Source organism: Mirounga leonina, unplaced genomic scaffold (genome assembly GCF_011800145.1).
Source record: "Mirounga leonina isolate KUSES-001 unplaced genomic scaffold, KU_Mleo_1.0 Mir_178, whole genome shotgun sequence".
NCBI classification, from domain to species: domain Eukaryota; kingdom Metazoa; phylum Chordata; class Mammalia; order Carnivora; family Phocidae; genus Mirounga; species Mirounga leonina.
In genome coordinates this window covers 10,119,548-10,142,623 of record NW_023270464.1, presented here as the reverse complement: position 1 = coordinate 10,142,623, position 23,076 = coordinate 10,119,548, and the positions used below count along the sequence as shown (strand labels likewise).

The 23,076-nt window shown below is 43.2% G+C and overlaps 1 protein-coding gene and 1 pseudogene across 1 annotated transcript in view; one reads left to right on the top strand and one right to left on the bottom strand.

Annotated features, from left to right (window-relative positions):
• Window positions 1–8,663: 8,663 nt before the first annotated feature.
• Window positions 8,664–23,076, bottom strand: part of CERS3 (ceramide synthase 3) — a 101,452-nt gene continuing 87,039 nt past the window's right edge. The window contains exon 12 of the mRNA XM_035024021.1: window positions 8,664–9,645. Coding sequence (XP_034879912.1) covers window positions 9,484–9,645 — 162 coding nt within the window. The 3' untranslated portion in view covers window positions 8,664–9,483. The remainder of the gene's footprint in view (window positions 9,646–23,076) is intronic.
• LOC118022995 lies at window positions 19,275–19,950 on the top strand (annotated as a pseudogene).

Genomic DNA, 23,076 nt, shown 5'->3' with positions numbered 1-23,076 from the left:
GCGCTGCTTGGAAGTAGTTAACTAATTAGTTAACTGGAATGCAGTTAGAAGGGAGAAGGACGCTCCTCCTATTGTCCAGTTTTTATTGGCTGCAGCTGACAGCCTGGCCCTACGGCTCAGATCCAGCTTCAGCCGAGCCCCTCCGAAATGCCAGCAAGAACCAAGTGGTGCCCCTCCGAGAAACAGAGCACCAGCCCTCTGCCTCTTTCACCTCTCTAACCCCTTGCGCTGACACACTGGGCCTCAATAAATATGTTGTGATCACATCAATGCAAAGGGCATCGTTCTTGGAGATCAGTCAAAACTGCAGATTAAAACGAAGCTCCGCCATTTACAAGACGGGTGACTTCGACCTATATTTTGGAAACAGAGCTAGGACTCTTTCTGTGTCGAGTGCTTCAACATGGACCTCATTTAATTCTTACAATATACCTCAGAGGAAGGCATTATTCTTACAGCTAAGACAGTGGCGGCTCAGAGAGCTGAAGAAGTTCCCCCCGCTGCATAGCTCATGAGTGGTGAGCTGTGACTCCAACGTGCCCTCCCCACCGCCCCGGGGCTCCAGAAACCACGCTCTGTGCATTTCACCTAGCTCCCCACGAGCCTCTCTGTCTCCTTGTCTGCACACTGATGAAATGGAATTCACGGCTTGTATGAAATGATGTGAAATATCACAGATGAAATTATGTAATTTTGAATCCATTCTTTTTTCTTTTTTTCTTTTTTTTTTAAAAGATTTTATTTATTTATTTGAGAGAGAGAGAATGAGAGACAGAGAGCATGAGAGGGGGGAGGGTCAGAGGGAGAAGCAGACTCCCCACCAAGCAGGGAGCCCGATGCTGGACTCGATCCTGGGACTCCAGGATCATGACCTGAGCCGAAGGCAGTCGCTTAACCAACTGAGCCACCCAGGCGCCCTCTTTTTTCTTTTTTAAATCAGTAACTTGCAGGTCCGTACTTTAACCTTAGTAGTAAATCCCAAGCAATGCCCTACCTGTGGGCTTGACTTTCCTGTGCCCTTCCTTGTTGGCCACCCTGCATGGTCCACTGAGTTGCCCTGTGTCATCTGACCCACAGCCCCCTAATCTACCTGACCTCAGGGTGGCTGTCTTTTGATGCCTAAGGGCTCAGATTCTTCTGCCTCTGAAAAGGATGACTCCATTGGGTCCAGGTTAAGGGCTCCTACTCCAGAGTGTGTTGGATACAAAGCCCAACAGAATCCGGACCCTTAAGTGGTATTTACAGCCTGCAGTGAGAAGCATGGACTTCTGTCTTCTTTTTTTAATTTAATTTTATTTATTTGAGAGAGAGAGTGAGGGCAAGAGGCGGGAGGGTCAGAGGGAGAAGCAGACTCCCCACTGAGCCAGGATCATGACCTGAGCTGAAGGCAGCCGCTTAACCCACTGAGCCACCCAGGCGCCCTTGATTTCTGTCTTCTAAGATCAAGCTCATATCCTAGGATCTCAGTGTAAATGTTACAAAGCCCTTCCTTCCCTGTCCCCTTCCCCTCAAAGCAGCATCAAAAGGCCCGGGGCAAAGAGACTTTGAGCCCCAATCCAGCCGCCTCTGTGGGGGGCGGGGGTGCATGGAGTCCACTCTGCATCCGCCCCATGAGGTCTCCACCGCGTCTGCTTCAGCCCATGGGGTTGGTGAGGAAGAAGCCCAGGGATGCGGCCCAGGGGGTCCTGTCTATCGCTAGGTTTGTTCTCGGATGGATGTCATTGCTATAAAAACAAAGGGTGCCCGTGGAGGACCAGTGATTTCACATGGCAAAGCGCACCTGGTAGCAGCGAGTTCCGGGGAACCTGTCCACCACCCACCGAGACCAAGGAGAACAGAACGTGTGAGATGTTGCCCAGTGCGGAAGAATCGCCGGCCAAGGGTCCCAAGTGCTTTTGTCCCAAATCCCAGACGAATGGCTTGGGCATCCACGGCATCTGCCCAGGGACAGACGTCTTCCCAGAGCAGCTCTGGTTGAGACTTTCATTTATCTCTTTCTCTCTGTGGCCTATTCTCTCTCTTGAAAAGCCTATGGATTTTGTCATCCCTTCCTCTCCCCCCCCCCCCCCCCCCCCCCCCCCCCCCCCCCGCCTTGCCCTTCTCCTGAACAGGAGCTTGAGGGCCACCTGGTGGAAGGTTTTATTTGCAGGGACAAAGGAGAGTGACAGCCTGGCAAGGGCCTTTTTTAAAGCAACAGGTTGCGGGGTGCGGGAGCACCGAGACAACAGCCGGGAGGTGGGGGGGGGGGGCAGGGGCAGGTCTCTGCCTCACTGGGACCCGGGACAGATTTTCCTCAGCAACTGCCTGACTTTCTCGGCCCCAGGAGGCTTTGCTCACCCTGAGAAAGGCTAAGTTACTTCCTTGCTCACAGCAACCAGGGCTGGATGGGGGCTGTTCCCAGGGACCCAGGGATGCCAGCAGGAAAGTCTCTGGGGATATATGGCTATCCCTGGGGGAAGTGGGGGAATGAGCCAAGAAAACTGCCAGAGTCAGCGGGCCGCTTACAGTGTGGGGTTTCAGAGCCAAGCCTTGAAGGGAAGGTGTGGGGTTTCCGGTTCAGATTTCAAGTGGGAAAGCTTCAGCCCACTTCGTATGGATCCTGTGTTCTGCCAGGGCCTCTGCGGCGTGGCAAGGAGCCTGAGTCCTTTACCCAAAGGTGGAGGAAGGTGCCCGGATGGGACTGAGTATCACCTGGTCTCACTGGGCAAGTCCCTTCTTCTAGATGGACTTAGGTTTTCCCATTTAAAAATGGACCCCTCCAGTAATCCTCACTAATGGCCTGTTTGTTTTTCTAACACCGGGGACAGAAAGTAAAGCTCCACAAAAATGATCTTATTGAAGGGGTTAGTGGAAGATGGAAGATAAGGCATCGCCTTCCCCAGAGTCAGCAGACAGTGGGTGGAAACAGCCCCCCCATAGAGTTGGTAAGAACCCCCAGACCTCCTCACGGCTTTCTTTGGTTTCCCCCTTCTGCAATTCCAGAATGTATGGGGGTTTCCAATAGAAGATCAAACCTAGTGGCACAAAATATTCCTAAGTGGTTGCGGATTGAGTAAAATGTAAGAAAAATGCCCAGCTTATACTATTTAAAATATATATTGGTGGGCCCCAATTATCCTCTCTTTTTCCAAAGGAGCACATCCACAATCAGGTAGACACAAAGGGTTCCGTATGAGAAACTTGAACCAGATTCCCCTTCCCTTTCAAGACATTCCACATGAAAAAAGGACAGACTAACCTTCTTCAGGGCCCTGCTAGAGCCAAACGTTATCCCATGGCCCCTGGTCTGTGTCACCCTGAACAGGAAGGCTCCCCCCTCCCCGCCCCAGTTTCTTGGGATGAGCCAGAACCTAATAAGACTGGAAGCTCTGAGGCTGTAGTTAATATCTGAAATTATAACCTCCCACTAACATGTATAAAGATAATCTTTCAGAAATCTAACTTGACTGTAAAGCTTCCAGATTAGCAGAAGGTAAACACATCTGCACAGGTACTGCAAAATATCCCTACAGAAAAGATAGAAACGAGGGGAGAATTAAAATCTGAAAATAAGGGGCGCCTGGGTGGCTCAGTTGGTTAAGCGACTGCCTTCGGCTCAGGTCATGATCCTGGAGTCCCTGGATCGAGTCCCACATCGAGTCCCGCATTGGGCTCCCTGCTCGGCAGGGAGTCTGCTTCTCCCTCTGACCCTCCCCTCTCTCATGTGCTCTCTCTCATTCTCTCTCGCAAATAAATAAATAAATCTTAAAAAAAAAATCTGAAAATAAGAGAGAACTTAGAACGAATATAAGTGTTATGTCAATAAAGAGGAATGGAATAAACTTACTTATTACGAGAGAAGACTTCCAGACAAGATGGAGTCAGCATACTTCTCCCTATTCTGTCCACTAAGTACAGTTAAAAACCCTGGATATTATACCTCAAGCAAGCATGAGAAGACCCCGAAAGGTGGAGAAAAAGAAGGACACTAGCTAGGGGCCGCAGGACCCAAGGAACAACCCAGTGGCGACTTCGTTGGGTTTTCCTTCTGCCCCATAAATCCAGGACTGCGTGCTGGAGAAGCTAGCAAACCATCAATGTCCATGGGCACAGACAGCCCTCTAAGAACCCTGTTCTCTCGGCCAAGAGACTAGGAAAGGGGAGCTTAGCAAAACAGAGAACATTTACAACTCTTCTATCCTGACACTGTGGGGAAAACTATGGCTTCACCTTTACTTCTCTCAGCAAAGATCAGGGGAGAAGTCTAGACTTTCAGCAGCTGTAACAAGGCATCCTGGCCCCCTCCCTATGCTGGGCTGGTGTCACTGAAGGCCGAGTGAGGAGCTGGGACATTCACTACCCTCCGATGATAATGAGAACGCGTACCCCGCTCTGCAGGGTCAGTGGAAACCACGTGGGGAAGCCATGAGGCATCTGATGAGCCAGGGCTGCGTCAATGTATCAGCTTCTCTCTGGTGGGAAACGTGAGAAAATAGAGTGAAATACCTAACAAGCAAAAACCCAAAAAAGGATGAACGTAGCCTCAGGGACCTGTGGAAGTATAATAAATGAGTTAACATCTGTGTCGTTGGACTCCGGGATGAAAAGGGAAAAAAGGAGAGGGGCTGGAAAAGTATTCAAATAAATAATAACTGAAAATCTTTTTGAACTTATAAAAAACGGAGACATAAATTATGTATTCATTTTCCACCAGATCCTTTTGCAAAACAGTTAAGATAGTAAGAGGAAGCTACATTGTTGCAAATACCACTTCACTTTCATTGCTTTATAGTATCCCGTAATATAAATATACTACAATTGGCTTATCCATTCTACTCTTGGAGGGTATTTGGGGACTGCCCTGTTTAGGTTATTAAGATCATTGCTGATGGGAACATTCACGTGCATTCTTCTGGTGTTCATGCACATGCCTTTTAGATACGCACCTAGGAGTAACACTGCTGGATTATAATATGTGCGTGCATCCAATTTTAGGAAATGATGACAAATGTTTTCAAAGCGACTCTAACTACAGTCGTTCAGCAGTGCATGATTCCTGATGGTTCTATGTATGAAACTGAGCACCTTCTCCTGTGTTTATTGGACCATACAGTATTGTGTAAAGCATCTGGTTAAGTGCTTTGCTGATTTTTTTTTTTTAATTGGGGTGTCAGGATTTTTTTGTAGGAGCTCTTTATATGTTTTGGATTTGAGCCCTCTGTCAGTTTTAATTGTTGCAGATATTTCTGTGGCTTGCCTTTTCACTCTCTTAATGGAGTCTGTTGAGAAATAGAACTTCTTTATTATCATTTAATCTGATTTGTTACTATTTTCCTTGAAGCATAATACTTTATGTTTTCAGAGCTTTCTGCCTATCTTAAGGTCATGAAGATGGATGTCCTCTTATGTTTCCCTCTGGAAGCTTTATTTATTTTACCTTTCACATTTAGATCTACAAAAAAACCTGAAATTTATTCTGTGTGTGATGTTAAGTAGAGATCAAGTTTCATTTTTATCCTTAAGGACAGCCAACTGCCCTTATATGCATGAGTTTGTTCCTGGACTTTATATAATTTTATTGTTCTATTTGTCTATCTTTGTACCAATTTCACACTGCTTTACTATCTTTTTGTAATAAGTCCTGTATTTAGTAAAATGAGTTCTTCTGCTTTGTTCTTTTAAAGATTGTCTTGGCCAGTCTCGTTCCTTGATCTTTCTGTATAAATTCACACGCACACACACAATGTGTGGGGATTTTTGCACTTACATTTGTGACAAGAGTTTTTATTTCTTTTTTTCAAGCCTTGTAATTTTTATTTCTTGAAATATTACATTGGGCAGGATGAAAAATACAGTGTTGAATATATTCAGGATGACGTGTATCATTAAAAATAACGGACATCCCTGTCTCCGTGATAATCCCTGTGGGGAAAGCTTTTGGTATTTGGCCATTACTGCATTATCTGATACTGGCTTTATGCTTTCTGAAGATGCTATTTATCAGATTAAGGAAGTCTCTTCCTACTTTTCTGTGGGGTTGTTTGTTTTTTGTTTGTTTTTGATGAACAGATGTTGAACTTTATCTAAAGCTTTTGAAGACATGGCTTTTTCCTTTATTCTTTTAAAATGGTGAATAACTATGATTTTCAAACAGTAAATCAACTGCAAGTTCCTGAAATAAACCTAACTTGTTTGTCATACGCTCTCTTCTTTACGTATTGCTGAATTCAGTTTGCTCGTGTTGAGGAATTTTGCCCCTATGTTCACAAATGACTTAGCCAATAACTGCTGGGTTTTTGCCTCTTAATATTCTTGTCAGATTTTAATATCAAGATTATGCAGGCCTTCAAAAACAAGTGTGGAAAGTGTTCCTTTTGCTTCTACAAAAGTTTGTGTCATACTTGGGTTAATTCTTCCTTAAATATTGGAAGAATTCACTGGATGGGCCATCTGGGCCTAGAGATTTGTTTTTTTGTGGGATGGAGGAGTGCATTTTGAAATTTCAGATTTTATATAGTCTTTTATACAGAGGACTATTTAAATATCTACTTCTTTTTGTGCCCATTTTGACAAGTGTTATTTTTCTAGGAACTTATATATTTTATTCAAACCTTCAAATTTATTGACATAAAGTTGCTCATAATATTCTCTTATCTGTTGAATGTCTACTTGATCTACAGTCACAGTGAAAGTGTCGTCAAAACAGTACCTTTAGGATCAGTCCCTTTTCTTGGCATTTCAACACTGCTTTGTGCCACAGGGCCCAGATGCCATGACCCAGGTTAGACTCCAGCCCACAGCGGTCTGTCTGTCTACACTGTGCCCAGCCAAGAGGCTCACCCCAGTCAGGTCGGAATAGCAACCCTAATGTCCTAACTTGGCTCTGTCCTTCTCACTCTTCCCGCTGATTCCCAGCAGGGCATGTCTAGAGGCCTGGCAAATCTTTTCTTCCACTTCCTGGTGAGACCAGTAATGATCTCTAAGAAGCCAAGCAATGTGGGTGCTGAATCTGTTTCGCCACCACGTGTTTCGGATTCTGTCTTTGTTTTATGATAAGTCATTACCATCATACTAATATGGGTGGCACAGTGGACTGTATTCTTATAAAGTCATCTGGGATAATATGAGCCCTTGTTTCCAGTAGGAAGAGAGGTTACCTTTGAAATTGACCACAGGGGCCCTAAAGGATGCTACAAAAATGCGTATCTACCTCTCCAGAGGTAGTTCAGTGCTTCCAACTGTATCACAGATCCCTGAAGTTGGCATATCAATATTCCCTTCCACATTAAAATAAGAAAAAGAGAACTGGAGGATAGAGCAGCCAAAACATAGGTTTGTTTTGTTTTGTTGTGTTTTGTTTTACCTTAAGCGAGAAGATATTTGGTACAGAGACAAGACGAAAATAAATCACGGGAAAAAACAGTCTGTTAACTGGAAACCTAAAAAATAATGTCTCAATTGGCTTTTCTTCCACCAAAAATAATTATAATAATATAATATTAATAATAACTCAAGAGCTATGTCCTAAAGTGAGTGGAGACCTTTTCGATTTATAACATAACATTATACATATAATGCATATGTTATTGTACTCATAACAGCAAATAACATGCAGAGAAAACTTGAGATATGTTTTTCTGTTGTTCTAACGATTCCTCAAAAAGAGATTTTTGACGAGGAAAGAATTCTGAAGGGTTTTTGCTTTGGTCTGGGTTTACTCTGAAGGTTTCAAAAACATCTTTTTCTTAAAAAAACAAAAACAAAAACAAAGCCAAAAAACGCAGACACCTTCGTTGTGCAGCCCTTCCCACTCTGGCAGCTGCAGCCCACATCTGGTGGGGCCCATGTGGGTGCCTTTATTAGGCACGCCCACAGCGCTGGCTCCCCTTGGGCTTTATAATATGGGCCCCCAAGCAAAACAGGATAAAGGCGCAGAATGTGGCTCAAGAATCTGAGAGATCGGGGGTGGTGTTTGCATATTCTGCTCAGGCTCCACCCCACGAGACTCTGCGGCTCCTGAAGGCTCTGACGTCTGCCCTGCACTCTGGGCTCAGATGTGCCCCCTTTGGGGGCCGCCAGCCAGCGGGCTACTGACCTGCCAGCCCCCTATCCGAATCTGTCTTCCCAGAGAGGTCAGAAGCCCCAGGAACTATCATTGACTAACGCTTGTCCTTGGACATTTCTCAGGGGTGTTGGTCCTCTGTTTTGTTCTGTTTTCCTCTTACGAGGTCTGATTGGGTTGGATAGCAGAGGCGAAGTAGGGTAGCATCCTCTTTCTGTTTCCAAGATTTCCCTTTGGTCAGGAGCTCGCATGCACGTCGTGCCCCAAAGGGTCAGGTTTTCTGGGAAATAATAGCTCGGTGAGCAGCCTGCCCTGGGTCTAACTCCCCCAGACTGGCCCCCAGATGGATCTCGGTGCTGGCTGGGCAGCCCTGCTGGCCCGAAGGAGGGGCTCAGGGCAGCGGCAGGAAAGGTCCCTCTTAGAGAAGAAGCAAGGGAGAGGCCAGCAAAAGACAAGAAGGAATGGGGCCCAGCCTTGCTTCCCTTGGCCGGGGGGGGGCGGGGGGTGCCGTAGGGGGCCGGGGGCAGAGAATTTGGGGGAATTTGGGAATCACCCTTGGGGAGCTAACAAACAGTTACCAAATAAAATGGAAACAGCCTTCTGGATATTTGCATTTCCAGAAATCTCCAGACACACTTAAAAGGAATTTTTTAAGATTGTGCTTTTTGTTCAGGCCCATTCAGTGCCAGGTTTAGCCAGGTTTCTCTCTGGTCCCAAACACAGCCGGAATCATAATAAGAAGAGGGGCAGATCCCTGTCACCCCACAGTGGACAGTATATACTTTCACTTCGATGATCTCATTTGATCCTTACTCCAACTCTGGGAGGTAGGCAAGGCAAATATTATGATTCCCATAGGAGAGACGAAGCACCAAGGCTTGGAAAGTTTAAAGAAGCGCCCGCGGCAGAGAGTGGCCAGTGAGTCCTGGAAGCCTGGTCCCCTGGCTTGCTCCTTCCACCACTGCTGTGTTGCCTCCTAAAACTCATTGTTTTGGGGAGGGACTCAGCTGCTCTCTGTGGCTGAACACACCTGAAAAAGTGGGTTGCCTAGCACTTCTCAAGCCATCCCGAGGGTGAGCAAGGTGGCAAGGTGAAAAGGCCTACAACCAAGTGAGCGCTTGGAAAAAGCACATGCCTCACATGCATAAATGAACACAACTGAACTAAAATGGTTCTCTGGAGAAATCTTTGAAATCTTTGACCAGTCGGAGTCCTAACTGCAGTAAAATCCATAGGGGTGCTATATTTAACGTTTTAACACAAGTTAACAACATTTTGTTAAATACATCTTAGGAGGGGGGAAGGTGGTGGTTAAAAAGAGCGAAGGGCAGAATCGGGGGTCCCTGTGGCTCCTGTAGGCCACAGGCATGGGGTGGGCAGCAGCTCTGGCTTCCGGCAGGCCTCATAGCATACTGTACACCTGGAGCTGCGTGGGCATCAAGCTAATGGCCATGTTGACCGTTGGGAATAAGGTCCCTGTTGGCCCCGAGGCCATTCTTCAAACAGTCTCTCTCTTTGCCTTTGGTGATTTCCTCCTTCTCCTCCTCCTCTTCCTCTTCTTCTTCATACTCATCCTCGTCCTCACTCCTCACATCCTGGATATTCTAGAGAAAGGAAAGAATGGGCTGTGAGTGACAACCTTCCAGAAAGAGTCTTGAGTGAATAAGAAAACCCAAATCCCAAACTCAGAAAGAAAACCCAATTTTCAAAACCCAAATGTTCACCAGGGTAGAACATATCATGGGTCACAAAATAAATCCTAACAAACTTAAAAAATTGAAATTATGCAAAGTATGTTTCAGATCATAATGGAATTAATCTAGAAATCAATATAAAAAACAGGAAAATCTCCAAACAGATGGAACTTAAACAACACACGTTTGACAATGGATCAAAGAGTAAGTCACAAGGGTTATTAGAAAATATTTTGTACTAAAATGAAAATACTGTATATTGAAATTTGTCAAATGTAGCTAAAATAGTGCTTATAAGGAAATTTATAGCATTAAATGTTTATATTAGAAAAGAAGAAAAGTCTCAAATAATTTGAGCTTCCACCTTAAGAAACTAGACAAAAGAAAAGCAAAATAAACCCAAAGCGAGCAAAAGGAAGGAAAAAATAAAGAAATCAATGAAATTGAAACAGGGCGCCTGGGTGGCTCAGATGGTTGAGCGTCTGCCTTCAGCTCAGGTCATGATCCCAGGGTCCTGGGATTGAGTCCCGCATCGGGCTCCCTGCTCCTTGGGAGCCTGCTTCTCCCTCTGCCTCTCTCTCTCTGCCTCTCATGAATAAATAAATAAAATCTTTAAAAAAAAAAAATGAAATTGAAACAGAAAAAACAATAGAGAAAAGCAATAAAACCAAAAGCTGGTTCTTTGAAAAGATCCATAAAATTGATAAGTCACTAGCAAAATTGACAAAGAAAAAGAAAGAGAAGGCACAACTTGCCAGAAAATAAAAAGGAGAAATAGACTATGGATAGTACAGATATTATAAAAATAACAGAATACAATGAACAATATTATGCATATATATTTGACAACTTAGATGAAATGGACCAATTCCTCAAAAACTACAGACTGCCAAAACTCACCCAAGATGGCACAAGTAACCTAAATAGTCATAGAACTGTGAAAAAAATTAAATTAGCTAAAAATCTGAGAAAGAATATCATCAGGCCCAGAAGTTTTCACTGACAAGTTCTATGAAACATATAAAGAAGAAATAACACCAAACTTCCACAGTCTCTTACATTGGATAGAAGAGGGAATACTTCCCAGTTTATTCCAGAATTACCCTGATACCAAGGTCAGAAAAAGACAATATAAGAAAAAAACAACTATAGACCAATATCTCTAATGAGTATATACATAAAAAAACCTCAACAAAATAGCCCAAATCAAAACCAGCAACATATAAAAATAATAATACATCACAATGAAGTGGGATTAGTCTCAGAAATGAAAGGCTGGTTCAATATTTAGAAATCAATGAACGTAATCCATCCTACCAATAATCTAAAGAAAGAAAAACATATAATTATATCAGTTAATGCCAAAAAATCACATGACAAAATTTTATATCCACTCATGATTTAAAAAAATGCAGCATCTTAAGAAGAAATAGAAGCTAACATCATACTTACTGATGAATGGCTGAATGTATTCCCCCTAAGATTAGGAACAAAGCAAGAAATATCTACTTTCACCCCTCCTATACAACATTGTATTGGAAGTCCTAGTCAATGTAATAAGGCAAGAAAAAGAAATAGAAGTCATACAGATTGGAAAGAAAGAAATAAAATTATCCCTATTTGAAGATGACATGATTATCTATGTAGAAAATCCCAAAGAATCTACTGAAAGCTGCTAGAATTCATAAATGAGGTTAGCACAAAGTTGCAGAATACAAGGTCAACATACAAAATCTCACACACACACACACACACACACACACAATCTTGATTTCTAAACACTAATATAGTAAGCTGAATAAGTGGCCTCAAAGATAGTAGGTTCTAATCCCTAGAACTTGTAAATGTTACTTTATATGGTAAAGTTTTTACAGATATGATTAAGTTAAGGATCTTGAGAAGATTATCCTGCATAATCCAGGTATGCCCTAAGGCCATCCCAAGTGTCTTTTATAAGATATGCAATAGGAGATTCCACACAGAAGAGAGGCAACGTGAAGATGGAGGTAGAGACTGGAGTAATATGGTTACAAGTAAGGAATGCCCGCAGGCACCAGAAGTTGGAAGAGGCAAAGAACAGACTCCCCCTACAGCCTCTGGAGGGAACACAGCCCTGCCACATCTTGATTTCAGCTCAGGTCTGATTGTAGACTTCTGGCCTCCAGAACTGTGAGAGAATAAATTTGTTGTTTTAAGCCACCAAGTTTGTGGTATTTTGTTACAGCAGCCACAGTAAACTAACATGACTAGCAATGTCTGACTAAAAATTGAAATTGAAATTTAATTTAATTGTAACATTTACAATAGTTTCAAAAAATAAAATACTTAGGTATAAATCTAAGAAATCATGTATAGGATCTGCATGTAAAACCTACAAAACTCTGATGAAAGATTTAAATAACTGGGGACACATACTATGTTCATGGATCGGAAGGTTAAACATAATAAAAATGTTAATTATTCCCAGACTGATCTACAGATTCCACACAATATCAATGAAAATCTCAGCAAGATTTCTTGTACACAGAGACAAGCAGATTCTAAAATTTGTATGTATAGGCAAAGAAACTAGAATAGCTAAATCAATTCTGAAAAAGAAGAATAAAATCGGAGAACTCCAACTACCCAATTTTAAACTTACTATAAAGTTACAGTAATCAAAAGTGGGTGGTATTAGCAAAGGGACAGGCACATAGATCAACAGAACAGAATAGGGAATCTAGAAATAAACCCACACCAATATGGCCAATTGAGTTTTGACAAAGGTGCAAAAGCAATTCAATGGAGAAAAAATAGTGTTTTCAACAAATGGTGTTGGAACAGCTAGAAATCCATAGGCAAAAAAGTAACTTTGACCTAAGTGTCATACCTTATACAAAGCCAACTCAAAATGGATCATAGATCTAAATGTAAAATACAAGACTAAAGCTTCTCTTCGAAGAAAACCCATAACCTTGGGTTGGGTGAGGAGTTCCGAGATGTGGCACAAAAAACAAACTCTGTTAAAAAAAAAAAACTAATAAACTGGATTTCATCAAAATGTAACTTTTGTACTATAAAAGACACTATTCAGAGAATAAAAAGACAAGCTGCAAACTAGGGGATAATATTCGCCAACCCCACGGCTGACAGGTATGCATAAAAAAGAATTGTCAAAACTCAACAATAAGAAAAAAACAAACCAATTGAAATATGGGCAAAATATATTAAAATAAGCATTCCCTCAAAGAGGATATAGGATGTCAAATAAGCATATGAAAAGATGTTCAACATCAATCCTAATCAGCCATTAGGAAAATGCAAAAAGCCACAATGAGATACAACTATAATCCCATTAGGATAGCTAAAATTAAAAATACGGACACTATCAAGCGCTAACAAGGATGCAGAGTGACTGGAAGGAACTCGTACATGTTGCTGATGGAAATGCAAAGTGGTACAGACGGTTGGAAAATAGTTTGACAGTTGCTTATAAAGTAAAACATACATTTACTGTATATGTCAGCAATCCCACTTCTGAGAATCTACCCTAGAGAAATGAACATTATGTTCACACAAAACAAATGTTTATAACATCTCTATTCATAATTGTCAAAACTGGAAGCAACCCAAATGTTTTTCAATCAGTAAATGGATAAACAGCCATACATCTGTACAATGAGATACTACCTACCGGTAAAAATGAACAAAGTGTTGACATTTATAAGAAGCTGGATGAATCTCAAAGGCATTATGCTGAGTGGAAAAAAAATTAGTTTTCAAAGGATACCTACCATATGACATACTAATGTATTTACATGCTTTTCTTGAAAAGACAACCCAGGAACGAGGGTGAAGGAAGGGGTGGTTTGGGGTGATGGACTCATCCCATATCCTGATTATGGTGATGGCTCCATCAATCTATACCTGTGGTTTTTTTTTTTGTTTTTTTTTTGTAGATTTTATTTATTTACTTGAGAGAGAGAATGAGATAGAGAGAGCATGAGAGGGGGGAGGGTGAGAGGGAGAAGCAGACTCCCTGCTGAACAGGGAGCCCGATGCGGGACTCGATCCCGGGACTCCAGGATCATGACCTGAGCCGAAGGCAGTCGCTTAACCAACTGAGCCACCCAGGCGCCCCAATCTATACCTGTGTTAAACTTCGTAGAACTTTACACCAGTGGAAAAAAAGTCAATTTTACTGATGATGTTTAAAAACCAAACTTGAAAGTATTCCTTTTCAGAAAGCAAGTAGTATGGTTTTCCCAGTGAACGTTTGCTAAATAAAGTCTTACTCGTGTAGGACTTTTGGTTGTCAAGATATTTTTACTGTTGGTGATTAGGACGTTTTCTATTTTCTTTATGCAGGGACTCCTTCAAGGACAGTTCTTAATGAAGAGGTCTAGGTTCCTCCTCTTCTCTAATGGTGTTCTCAAAGGAATTCTGGGAGGAAAACTCCCAGAAGAATGATACCGCCCCTAAGGAAGGGAGATGAAATGGCTACGGGTCAGGCTTCATTGCAAAAGATAAAAGGTGGTATGGATTACTAGAACAATACTGAGTACTCAGGCTCTGGGCAAGGCCACTGTCGAACAGGACCCCACACCCTTGAAAGCAGTTCACAAACATCTCCATTAAGCCCAGACTAGAAAAGAAAAGAAAAAAAACGGAAGATGGAGACGGTTCCTGACACAGCGTCTTTCAGGCTGCCAGCCAGAGCCACATGAGTTACTCTTTCCTTCTGTGCCTTCCAGACTAAACCTGACAACCTCCAGGTGTATGTAACCAAATACGTCCTCTGTGTACAATCTTCAGGCAAACACGGCTTTTGAAAAAACCCAATGTACACATGTGCTGCTGCATTAATCACAGAAATGTATCATCATGGGCTCTTCTCTGTACAATCTGGTCTTTTCCACAACCACACTGCAAGGGTCTCAAAATAAACAAGGCGCACGGTAAACGCTGAGGAATAAACTTGGTGTCTCATCAGTTAAAGATGCAATGGAGAAAGGCAGATGGGGTCTTTCAGGGAGCAGCCTTGTTTGGCTGACGATTGCTTTCATGGGCCATGCCCCCTGGGTCTCCTTTTTCTTCTTCCAAAGATTTTTGTAGGGAACAAGGAGGAAATCTGAGTCAGAACAAAGAAACGAATTTCCCTCCAGAAAAACAGACCAGCATCTACTGGTCCATTTCTCCAGGACTTAAGGAGCAGCTTCAACTGAGACATAAAGTGGTCCTCGAGGATGCTCCCCATCACCCCAAGCCACATCTCCAGCACCCTCACCTCTAGAAAAGGGTCCTGGACCATATGGAGCCTTCTGGTAATTAATGGCATCTAATGGTCACAAGGGTTGGGGAGCATTACGGACTTTCAGTAAGCCGTGGCTAGGGACGCCCACCATCCTACAACGTGCATGACATCCAAGTGTCCTGCCAGACCTTGGTGTAAGTGAAGCCCCGTTTATGATCATCCAAGCCCAGCACCTAATGCCATTTTACATTCAAGCACAGTAATTCTTGCCTGGTTTTAATAGAGTCTCAATTTTCCAGGAATGCAGCTATGTATACAATTCAAAGGAAGGCTATACTTTGTTTTGTTCAGAGCTTCGCTATTTCAGAAAGCCATGTCACCGATGACAGACAACACCAGCGGTGACAGTTGAGTCCCCAGTACAACATGCCATGCATCAGTCTGTGCTTACAGCTGTCCCAGTCACATCGAGTCTTCGCGTGAACAAGCCCAGCACCTGTTGACCTCGGTATGCTCTTGAGTGTTGTCTAGCACACATATTACATGTGAAATGCAGATTTTATCTGAAATGCCTTTCATTATATTTCTTTTCTACTACAGTTGCGGCATTCTATTGCTTTTTTTTTTAAGATTATTTATTTATTTATTTGAGAGAGAGAGAGCATGAGCAGGGAAGAGGGGCAGAGGGAGAAGGAGAAGCAGACTCCCTGCTGAGCGGGGAGCCCGATGCAGGGCTCGATCCCAGGATCCTGGGATCATGACCTGAGCTGAAGGCAGACGCTTAACCAACTGAGCCACTCAGACGCCCCCATTCTATTGCTTTTTGAAATTATGATTATAGGTGAGTTATATTACCTGGGAAGTTAATTTCAGGCTAGTGAAGGGGGTATGGGTCCAAGAGGATTGAGAACCACGGCCCTAGATGATGAATCCAACTCAGAAAGGATTTTTGGGTAGTAAGAGTTTGTTAGATGGATGTATAGGCGGTTACACATTATGCAAGCTTAAATAATATAAACTGGAAATTCCATGGTAATCAAATATTGATAAAACCTCATATTCAATTTTATCTTGTATATGCCATCTATAATAAAACCATAACAGCAATGAAAACCTTAAAGGGATTTTTTTTTCTCACTGCTCTAAAAATCCTCTATGCTCCACCTATTACCCCTCCCTCTCTCCCAACTCCTGGTGACCACTGATATTTTTACTGTCTCATAGCTTTGTCTTCTCCAGAATGTCATATAGTTGGAATCATAGAGTTACGTAGTCTTTTAAGATGGGCTTCTCTCACTTAGTTATACGCATTAAGTTTCCTCCATGTCTTTTCATGGCTTACGAGCTCATTTCTTTTTATTGCTAAAGAATATTCCATTGTTGGAGGTACCACAGTTTATGGGTACATTCGCCTACTTGGAGGACATCTTGGCTGCTTCCAAGTTTTGGCAATTGTGGATAAAGCTGCTGTAGAGATTCATGCTATAAATGTCCACATGCTGGGTGCTAGACTAAGCAGTTAGGATGAACGATAACATTCCCTCCTCACGGTAACCTGAGGACATTGGAACCACTCTCTTTACTGTGCAATAGAGAAAACAAGTCTCAGAGCTCAGCCTCACAAGGCCACACAGCTAAGAAAGGCAGACAGGATGAGAACCCCACTCTAAGCTTAGAAGCTGAACCACAGTGCTCTACAGACCCCTGCTGGAGTCATTTGCACAAACCCTTGAGACAGGGACACCCAGGAGGCAGACCCTGGGCTCTGTTTGAGGTCAGTTGTCCGTATAAGAAAGCTGCCTTTCCCCTCCTATTGAGCAGAGCACCAGCTCTCTCGTCACACCTCCTTACTCTGTTCTGACTCTGCCCTTGGTACCAGCAGGACTGACTTTGAAGCATAAAATTTGAATAATGAAAAGCATCCCTAGTTAGTTATTTTTACTATGCGAGACAAACACTGACATGTTTTATTCTGTTCCATGTCAGTTACAACAATGATGGTTGAGGCCTTGGAAACTGATGGTGGATGTGTTACTGGTCTGCCACCCACAGTTTGAAACCTGCTGGCTTTGGGTACGCCAGAAAAATGAGGCTTTCCCACATAGCCGAAATCAGGCAAGGTTAAGATAGGAGCTATAATCCATGTTCTGCAGAGCACCTTTTCACAGCTGCAAGTCTTTCCCCGTAACGACAACACTTCACAGAAATGAAAAACAAGTCAAATTTGCTCTAGTGGAACAAGGAACTAAACACTTGCTAAAGGTCAAGCCAGCGTATTTTCTGGAACACTACCTGTCTGCTCTGATGGAGTGCCAAGACTTTGCTTATACAGCAGCAGCGAGTCCCTCTCTTGGAATCAGCCACTTTCTTTCCCTGCACTGCCCCTTCCCTTTCGCTGTCCTCTGCACACCAGACCCGCTCCTTCCCCCACTTTTAGTTGTCACTGGGCTAGTAGAACTTGTCTCATGCAAATGTTGACCCAGAACCCTCCTACAAATCATTAAAGGCCCAAGAAAATGCAAGCATAAAGAGGGATCCAGAACCTTCTTTGAAGAATGAATTGGATCTGGGCTTCAGCAGCCAAAGGGCTGTAGCTACTGGGTTCGGTCCTCACACTTATCCAAGTATACGGCAGCTCACCTGCTCACCATGATCTGTCCAACTGGGCGTCCCCTCGGTGAGGGTTTTAGCAGTTGCCATTACAGAGGGTACATTAATAATTGATAACTTCAGATAACATTCTTCTACAATTAGCAAAGATATCTAGTATGCAACTGAACTTTTTCCAGAGATGACTGGGGCCCTCTAGAACATGTTATTAACAATATTATTCATTCCATGATTGAAGTGGATGGATATAATTTTTGCAAAGCCCCTTCTCAACCGGCAACAACCTTTGCTTACACAAAATCATGGTGAAAAGAATGAAGAACAAGTTATCCATGTAGGAGAGACCTTGCCGCTAGTTGTAACAGGGCTTTGGAGGCCCACGTCACTAAAAGGGATCAATACTGGCAAAGGTCATCTGCCTGGCACTCCAAGATGGCAGAGAAGATGTGTGGTCAGAGGAGGGGTTGAAATCATAGTCACTGTGAAGGGAGATTGGCAGTCAGTCTAAAGTCATCCCATACACTAGGAGAAATTGGGACATTGGGACCAAACCAACCTTCTTCAATTAAAGTCATGCTGATGTCAAAATACCCCTTTGAAGGACAGGTTCTTGGAGTGAGGTCACAGAGCTGAACTGACTCATGTTCAGAGACTCAAGCATCCGAGTACTGGAATACCCCCAAAGCAATGGACACCCTTCTAGCCTCTGCTATTTCTCCTTTCCTTTCGGGGAGCTCATGAAAAAAAATGCTTGAACCTGTAATATCACATGGTAATTCGCTTTGGGTGGTGTCATATCTCTTGGACACAGAATACCAGGACCAAGACCACAGCCCCAGCACCCTATCATCCTGAGTGCAAGTCAAAGTAGTACCTAGTCTCTTACGTTTGGTGGAGTTTGGATGCAAGTTGCTGAAAACATGCCTTAAGATTGGCTTATTCACGATTCCCAATTTTTGTGACTGGTCTGCATACACAGAAGGTTTCCTCTTGAATTTCAGACCCAGACTCAAAAGTTGCTTTTGAAACTACTCCAACTCACCAGTGTAAACTAGAATACTGATGACCTTTGAACAACATGGGGGTTGGGGGCACTGACCCCCTGCACAGTCAAAAATCCATGTATAACTTTGGATTGGCCAAAAACTTAACTACTAACAGTCTACTGTTGACTAGAAACATTATCAAGAACATAAACAGTTGACTAACACGTATTTTATTTGTTCTATGTATCATATACTGTATTCTTACAATAAAGTAAGCTAGAGAAAAGGAAATATTACTAAGAAAATCATAAGGAAGAGAAAATACAATTACAAAACTGTGCTGTTCAAACCTGTATTGTACAAGGGTCAACCGTATGTTCTATTTTCCATGGATGGCTTTTTTTTCATTTTACTTGCTGCCCTCAATCTATCTAATTTCCTTAATTCAAAATGAATTCATTTTGCTAGGGCTTACAGGCTTTTAAAAATGAGCATCTAAGAGAAGAAGCCAGTGTCAGGGCTAGGTGGATGCTAGAGAGTGTCTTGTCAAACATGTTCATTTTCCAGGTGAAATAAAAGCTACAGGAATTCATCCCACCCCAGCTGAGTGACACAGCTTAGTGGCCACAGAGCTTAGATCACCCTGCATGGCTCTTGATAAAAATGCATGGTTTTCGCCCTCACACCAGCAGCTCACTCCACATTTTACTATGCCTTTCACCGGAGACCCTTTCCAGCACCCTCCATTGGATAACGATAATACCTTCCTGGGAAAACTCCAGGCTCCCAAGAAACTGCCATATAAAAACCCAGCTCACCTTGCTCAGCAACAGGAACCCTGGAGTTGGATCAGCTCAACTCCCACAATCACCTCCATGAAGCAGGATGCTTATTTTTTTGATCTTGAGATACCAAAGAATGACCTGGATTTCCACTTAGCAGTCTTGTACAACCACCACACAGGGACATTCAAGAACAAAAGTGAGATACTCTTACACCAGGAGACCACCCAGGATACTCATGGAATCATCAAGACCCAACTCCCTGGAGAACTTTTACCCCCTCCTCCGTCACCTTCCATACTTCCCAAGCTAACATCAGACACTGGATCAACCCTAAAGAGTCTATCCCCAGCATCCAGGGATCCATAGTGTCCCCTCACACTGCAGCCACCAATGGATGCAACTCCCAAAAGAATAATGGTGGCTTTTTCTCTACCTAATGTTGACAGGCCCCTGTACTAATTAATCATAGTGGAACATCCTGCTGCCCACCTCCATTAAATAGAATTGTGCTGGGGAAAAAAGTGTATGGTTTTCTTTCATATTCTCTGTATTACCCAAAAATTAATTAAAAATGTACCAGACTCTGTGGTAATCATCAAATTGTGATGGATGCAGAAAATGATTTTATTTCATACGTGTAATTTGCTTTGGGGGTTAAATCCATTAAAATTAGTGCATTCTCAAAATTGCTACATATTGCGTTCTTTGGAAATGGCCTTAGATGCTATGGCTGGAAATTTAACAACTCTAACAAGGCAAAGATGCAAAATTATTTTGAAAGAAAAAACCAAAACACCCACTAGGATTTAGGTAAGCAACACTTAAGAAATAACCATAGTAAAGCAGAGGATTAAGTACACAGCCCAGGGGCCCCTACGTGGTTCAGTCGGTTAAGCATGTGACTCTTGATTTCAGCTCAGCTCATGATCTCAGAGTTGTGAGATCAAGTCCCATCAGGTTCCTTGCTGGGCATGGAGCCTGCTTAAGATTCTTTCTCCCTCTGCCCTTCCCACCGTCCACTCCATTCTCGCTCTCTCTTAAAAAAAAAAAGTATGTAGCCCAGAAAATGTGTATTAAAATTGAGATGTTAAAGTTCGTTTCAAATATTAGCATCCAACAAAGAACTTATACAGTCCATTAAGGGAAAAAAACCAGTATTACAGAAAAGCAGGCAAAGGATCTGAAGGGGCAACTCACAGGAGAGGCAACATTACTGACTAATAAACTATACAAAATGCTCAATCTTAGTAATCAGGAAAGTGCAAACTAAAATGAGATACAATCTCACATTCATCAAACTGGTAAATATTGAAAAGTCTGATAAAACCAAAAGTTGGTGAGGATGTGGGGAAAGAGCGCCTCTCATATGCTTGGTTTGAAGAATCATTTGGCAGCACCCCATAAACTTGACTTGGGAATCCTACCAAGAAACTCATATATGTTCCCGAGGAGACAGATTTAAGGTTTATGGTAGAATTGGCTGTAAACAGGAGGATGAACAGTGTGGAATATCTGATTCATGGAATACTATATAGGAGTTAAATGAATTGATCTACAGAGTTACATATCGATGTGAATGTGATGAATGAAGAAAGCAAGTTGCACAATTATATATACTAGATCATAGCATTCATGTGAAGTTTAAAAATACGGACGCAATACTCTAATGTTTGTGACTATACCCAAGCATAATAAGTATATAAAAGCATGGGTGGAAGGACGCAGCTTTAGTGGTTCTCTTGGCAGAGAGAGAGAGGGAGAGAGGGGAATGGGTTGGCTTGGGGTGTACCAGAATATACCATCTTTCTTCCTTGTTTCTCTTAGGTGATTTCATCCAGCACACAGTAGACACTTGTATCTATTTGATGAGAGAGTGAATGAATGAATCTAACTCCACAGCATTAAATCCCACCTAAATGCAATTGACTCCCAATTTTTTTTTTAGATTTATTTATTTATTTGAGAGAGAGATAGAGCATGAGAGAGAGAGAGGGAGCAGGGGGAAGGGCAATGGGAGAGGGAGAGAGAGAATCCTAAGCAGACTCCATGCTGAGCATGGAGCCCAATGCAGGGCTTGATCCCATGATCCTGAGATCATGATCTGAGCCAAAACCAAGGGTTGGACGCTCAACTGACCGAGCCACACAGGCACCCCATGACTCTCAAGTTTATACCTCAGTGTGGACCTCTCTCCCTGGCCTCAAATGATCATAGCTAGACAATCTCCTCTCAGTGGCCTAACTGTCCCATCAAACGGTCTCCTCGTTCACCACTTTTCTCCAGTCTTCAACATTTCAGCAAGTGGCACTTCCATTCACTCAGTTGCTCCAGGCGAAAACTTCCAGATCATCCTCAGTCCTGCCCTGCCGGGAGACCTTGCTTCCCAGCCCATCACACTCAATGGCGGTGGCGGGGTGGGGGGCGCTCTTTGATACAGACCTCTACTCTTGTCTTCAGCCACTTCCAAACTGCATCAAATCTCCATGGCCAGGATCTAGCTTCTGCGCTGGCTTGGCCCGTGGGGTAGCCACCACCTATGACCTCAGAATACTGGAGCACAGCAGTCAGCCAGGCTGTGCCACAAAGGCTGGCCTCCTGAGATGCAGTGCACAGGTTTGGGTCCCCAGAGCCCCCTGACGACTTAGAGCCCTCTGCAGCAGGACCCTTGACAGCCACTTAACATAGTTCTTGTGGGACAGTGGTGTTTCCTCTGCTCAGAGGAGCCACATTGCCATTGCTGGCGAGATTTCTGAGTAAGGAAAATTCACAAGTATCTCACCTGCCCTTCTCTAGTGGTAGACAAAATATGACTTGTTCTTAGACAACCCCAATCCACCAGCCCACATCCAAAAGGGAATACATGACCTTATTGTGGCCCATAGCTGGGCAGCTGGGATATAGTGGGGGCTACTCTACAGCAGAGCTTTCCAACTGGCGTGCCACGGAAAGGTTAAAATAATGCAGAGCCATTGATTCCTTCAGCTCCTGAAGCAGCTACCAGAGCCCTAGTCTCCTCCTTCTGTGGACAGTTGCATCATCGGTTTTCCCAAGCGCACCATCCAAGCATTTGTCTCTGTGCCCTGAGGAGGGAGGGTGTGGAAGCGCTGAATGGAGCTGAAACAAACTTTTCCAATGTGTCGCAACCTGGGAAGACTACCTCCTAAGTGCTGTGCTTTGAGCTAGAGATGGGAAGTCGTGTGGCTCAAACTTGGATTCTCTGATTCCAGGGGAGGGGAAGGTGTGTGCGAAGGGCAGGAGTTGGCTGCCTCCAGGACATGAATGGTCTGTTGCTTAGACCCAACACTCAATGAGGGTTAGAGGTGAAGAAATGACCAGAGAGAAAGGGTCACTAAGTGAATGAGAATGAACCAAGAATGACTGTTGGCACGGTCAACCCTACCTCACCTGCTATGCCCTTCTCAACCCAAACTGTACATGACCACAAAGGAATGGAAAGTCATAGTGTTCTAAACGTTAATTGGTCTTCTCCCAGTTCCAATTGAACAATAAGCTACAATCTCATTCTCTCAATTCATCAGAACTTTCCAAACGCAGTTGCCTGAATTCAAAAGGAAATGGCTGGCAACCATTATCACTTGAGTAATTTTTAACTGCCAATATTTACATGTGAAGAAATGCTACCCAGCTAATTATGCAGAGCTTGGCTTCTCAAGAAATAGTGCATTAGGCTGTTCCTGCATAACCTAACTTCCCTCTGTTAGAGTGA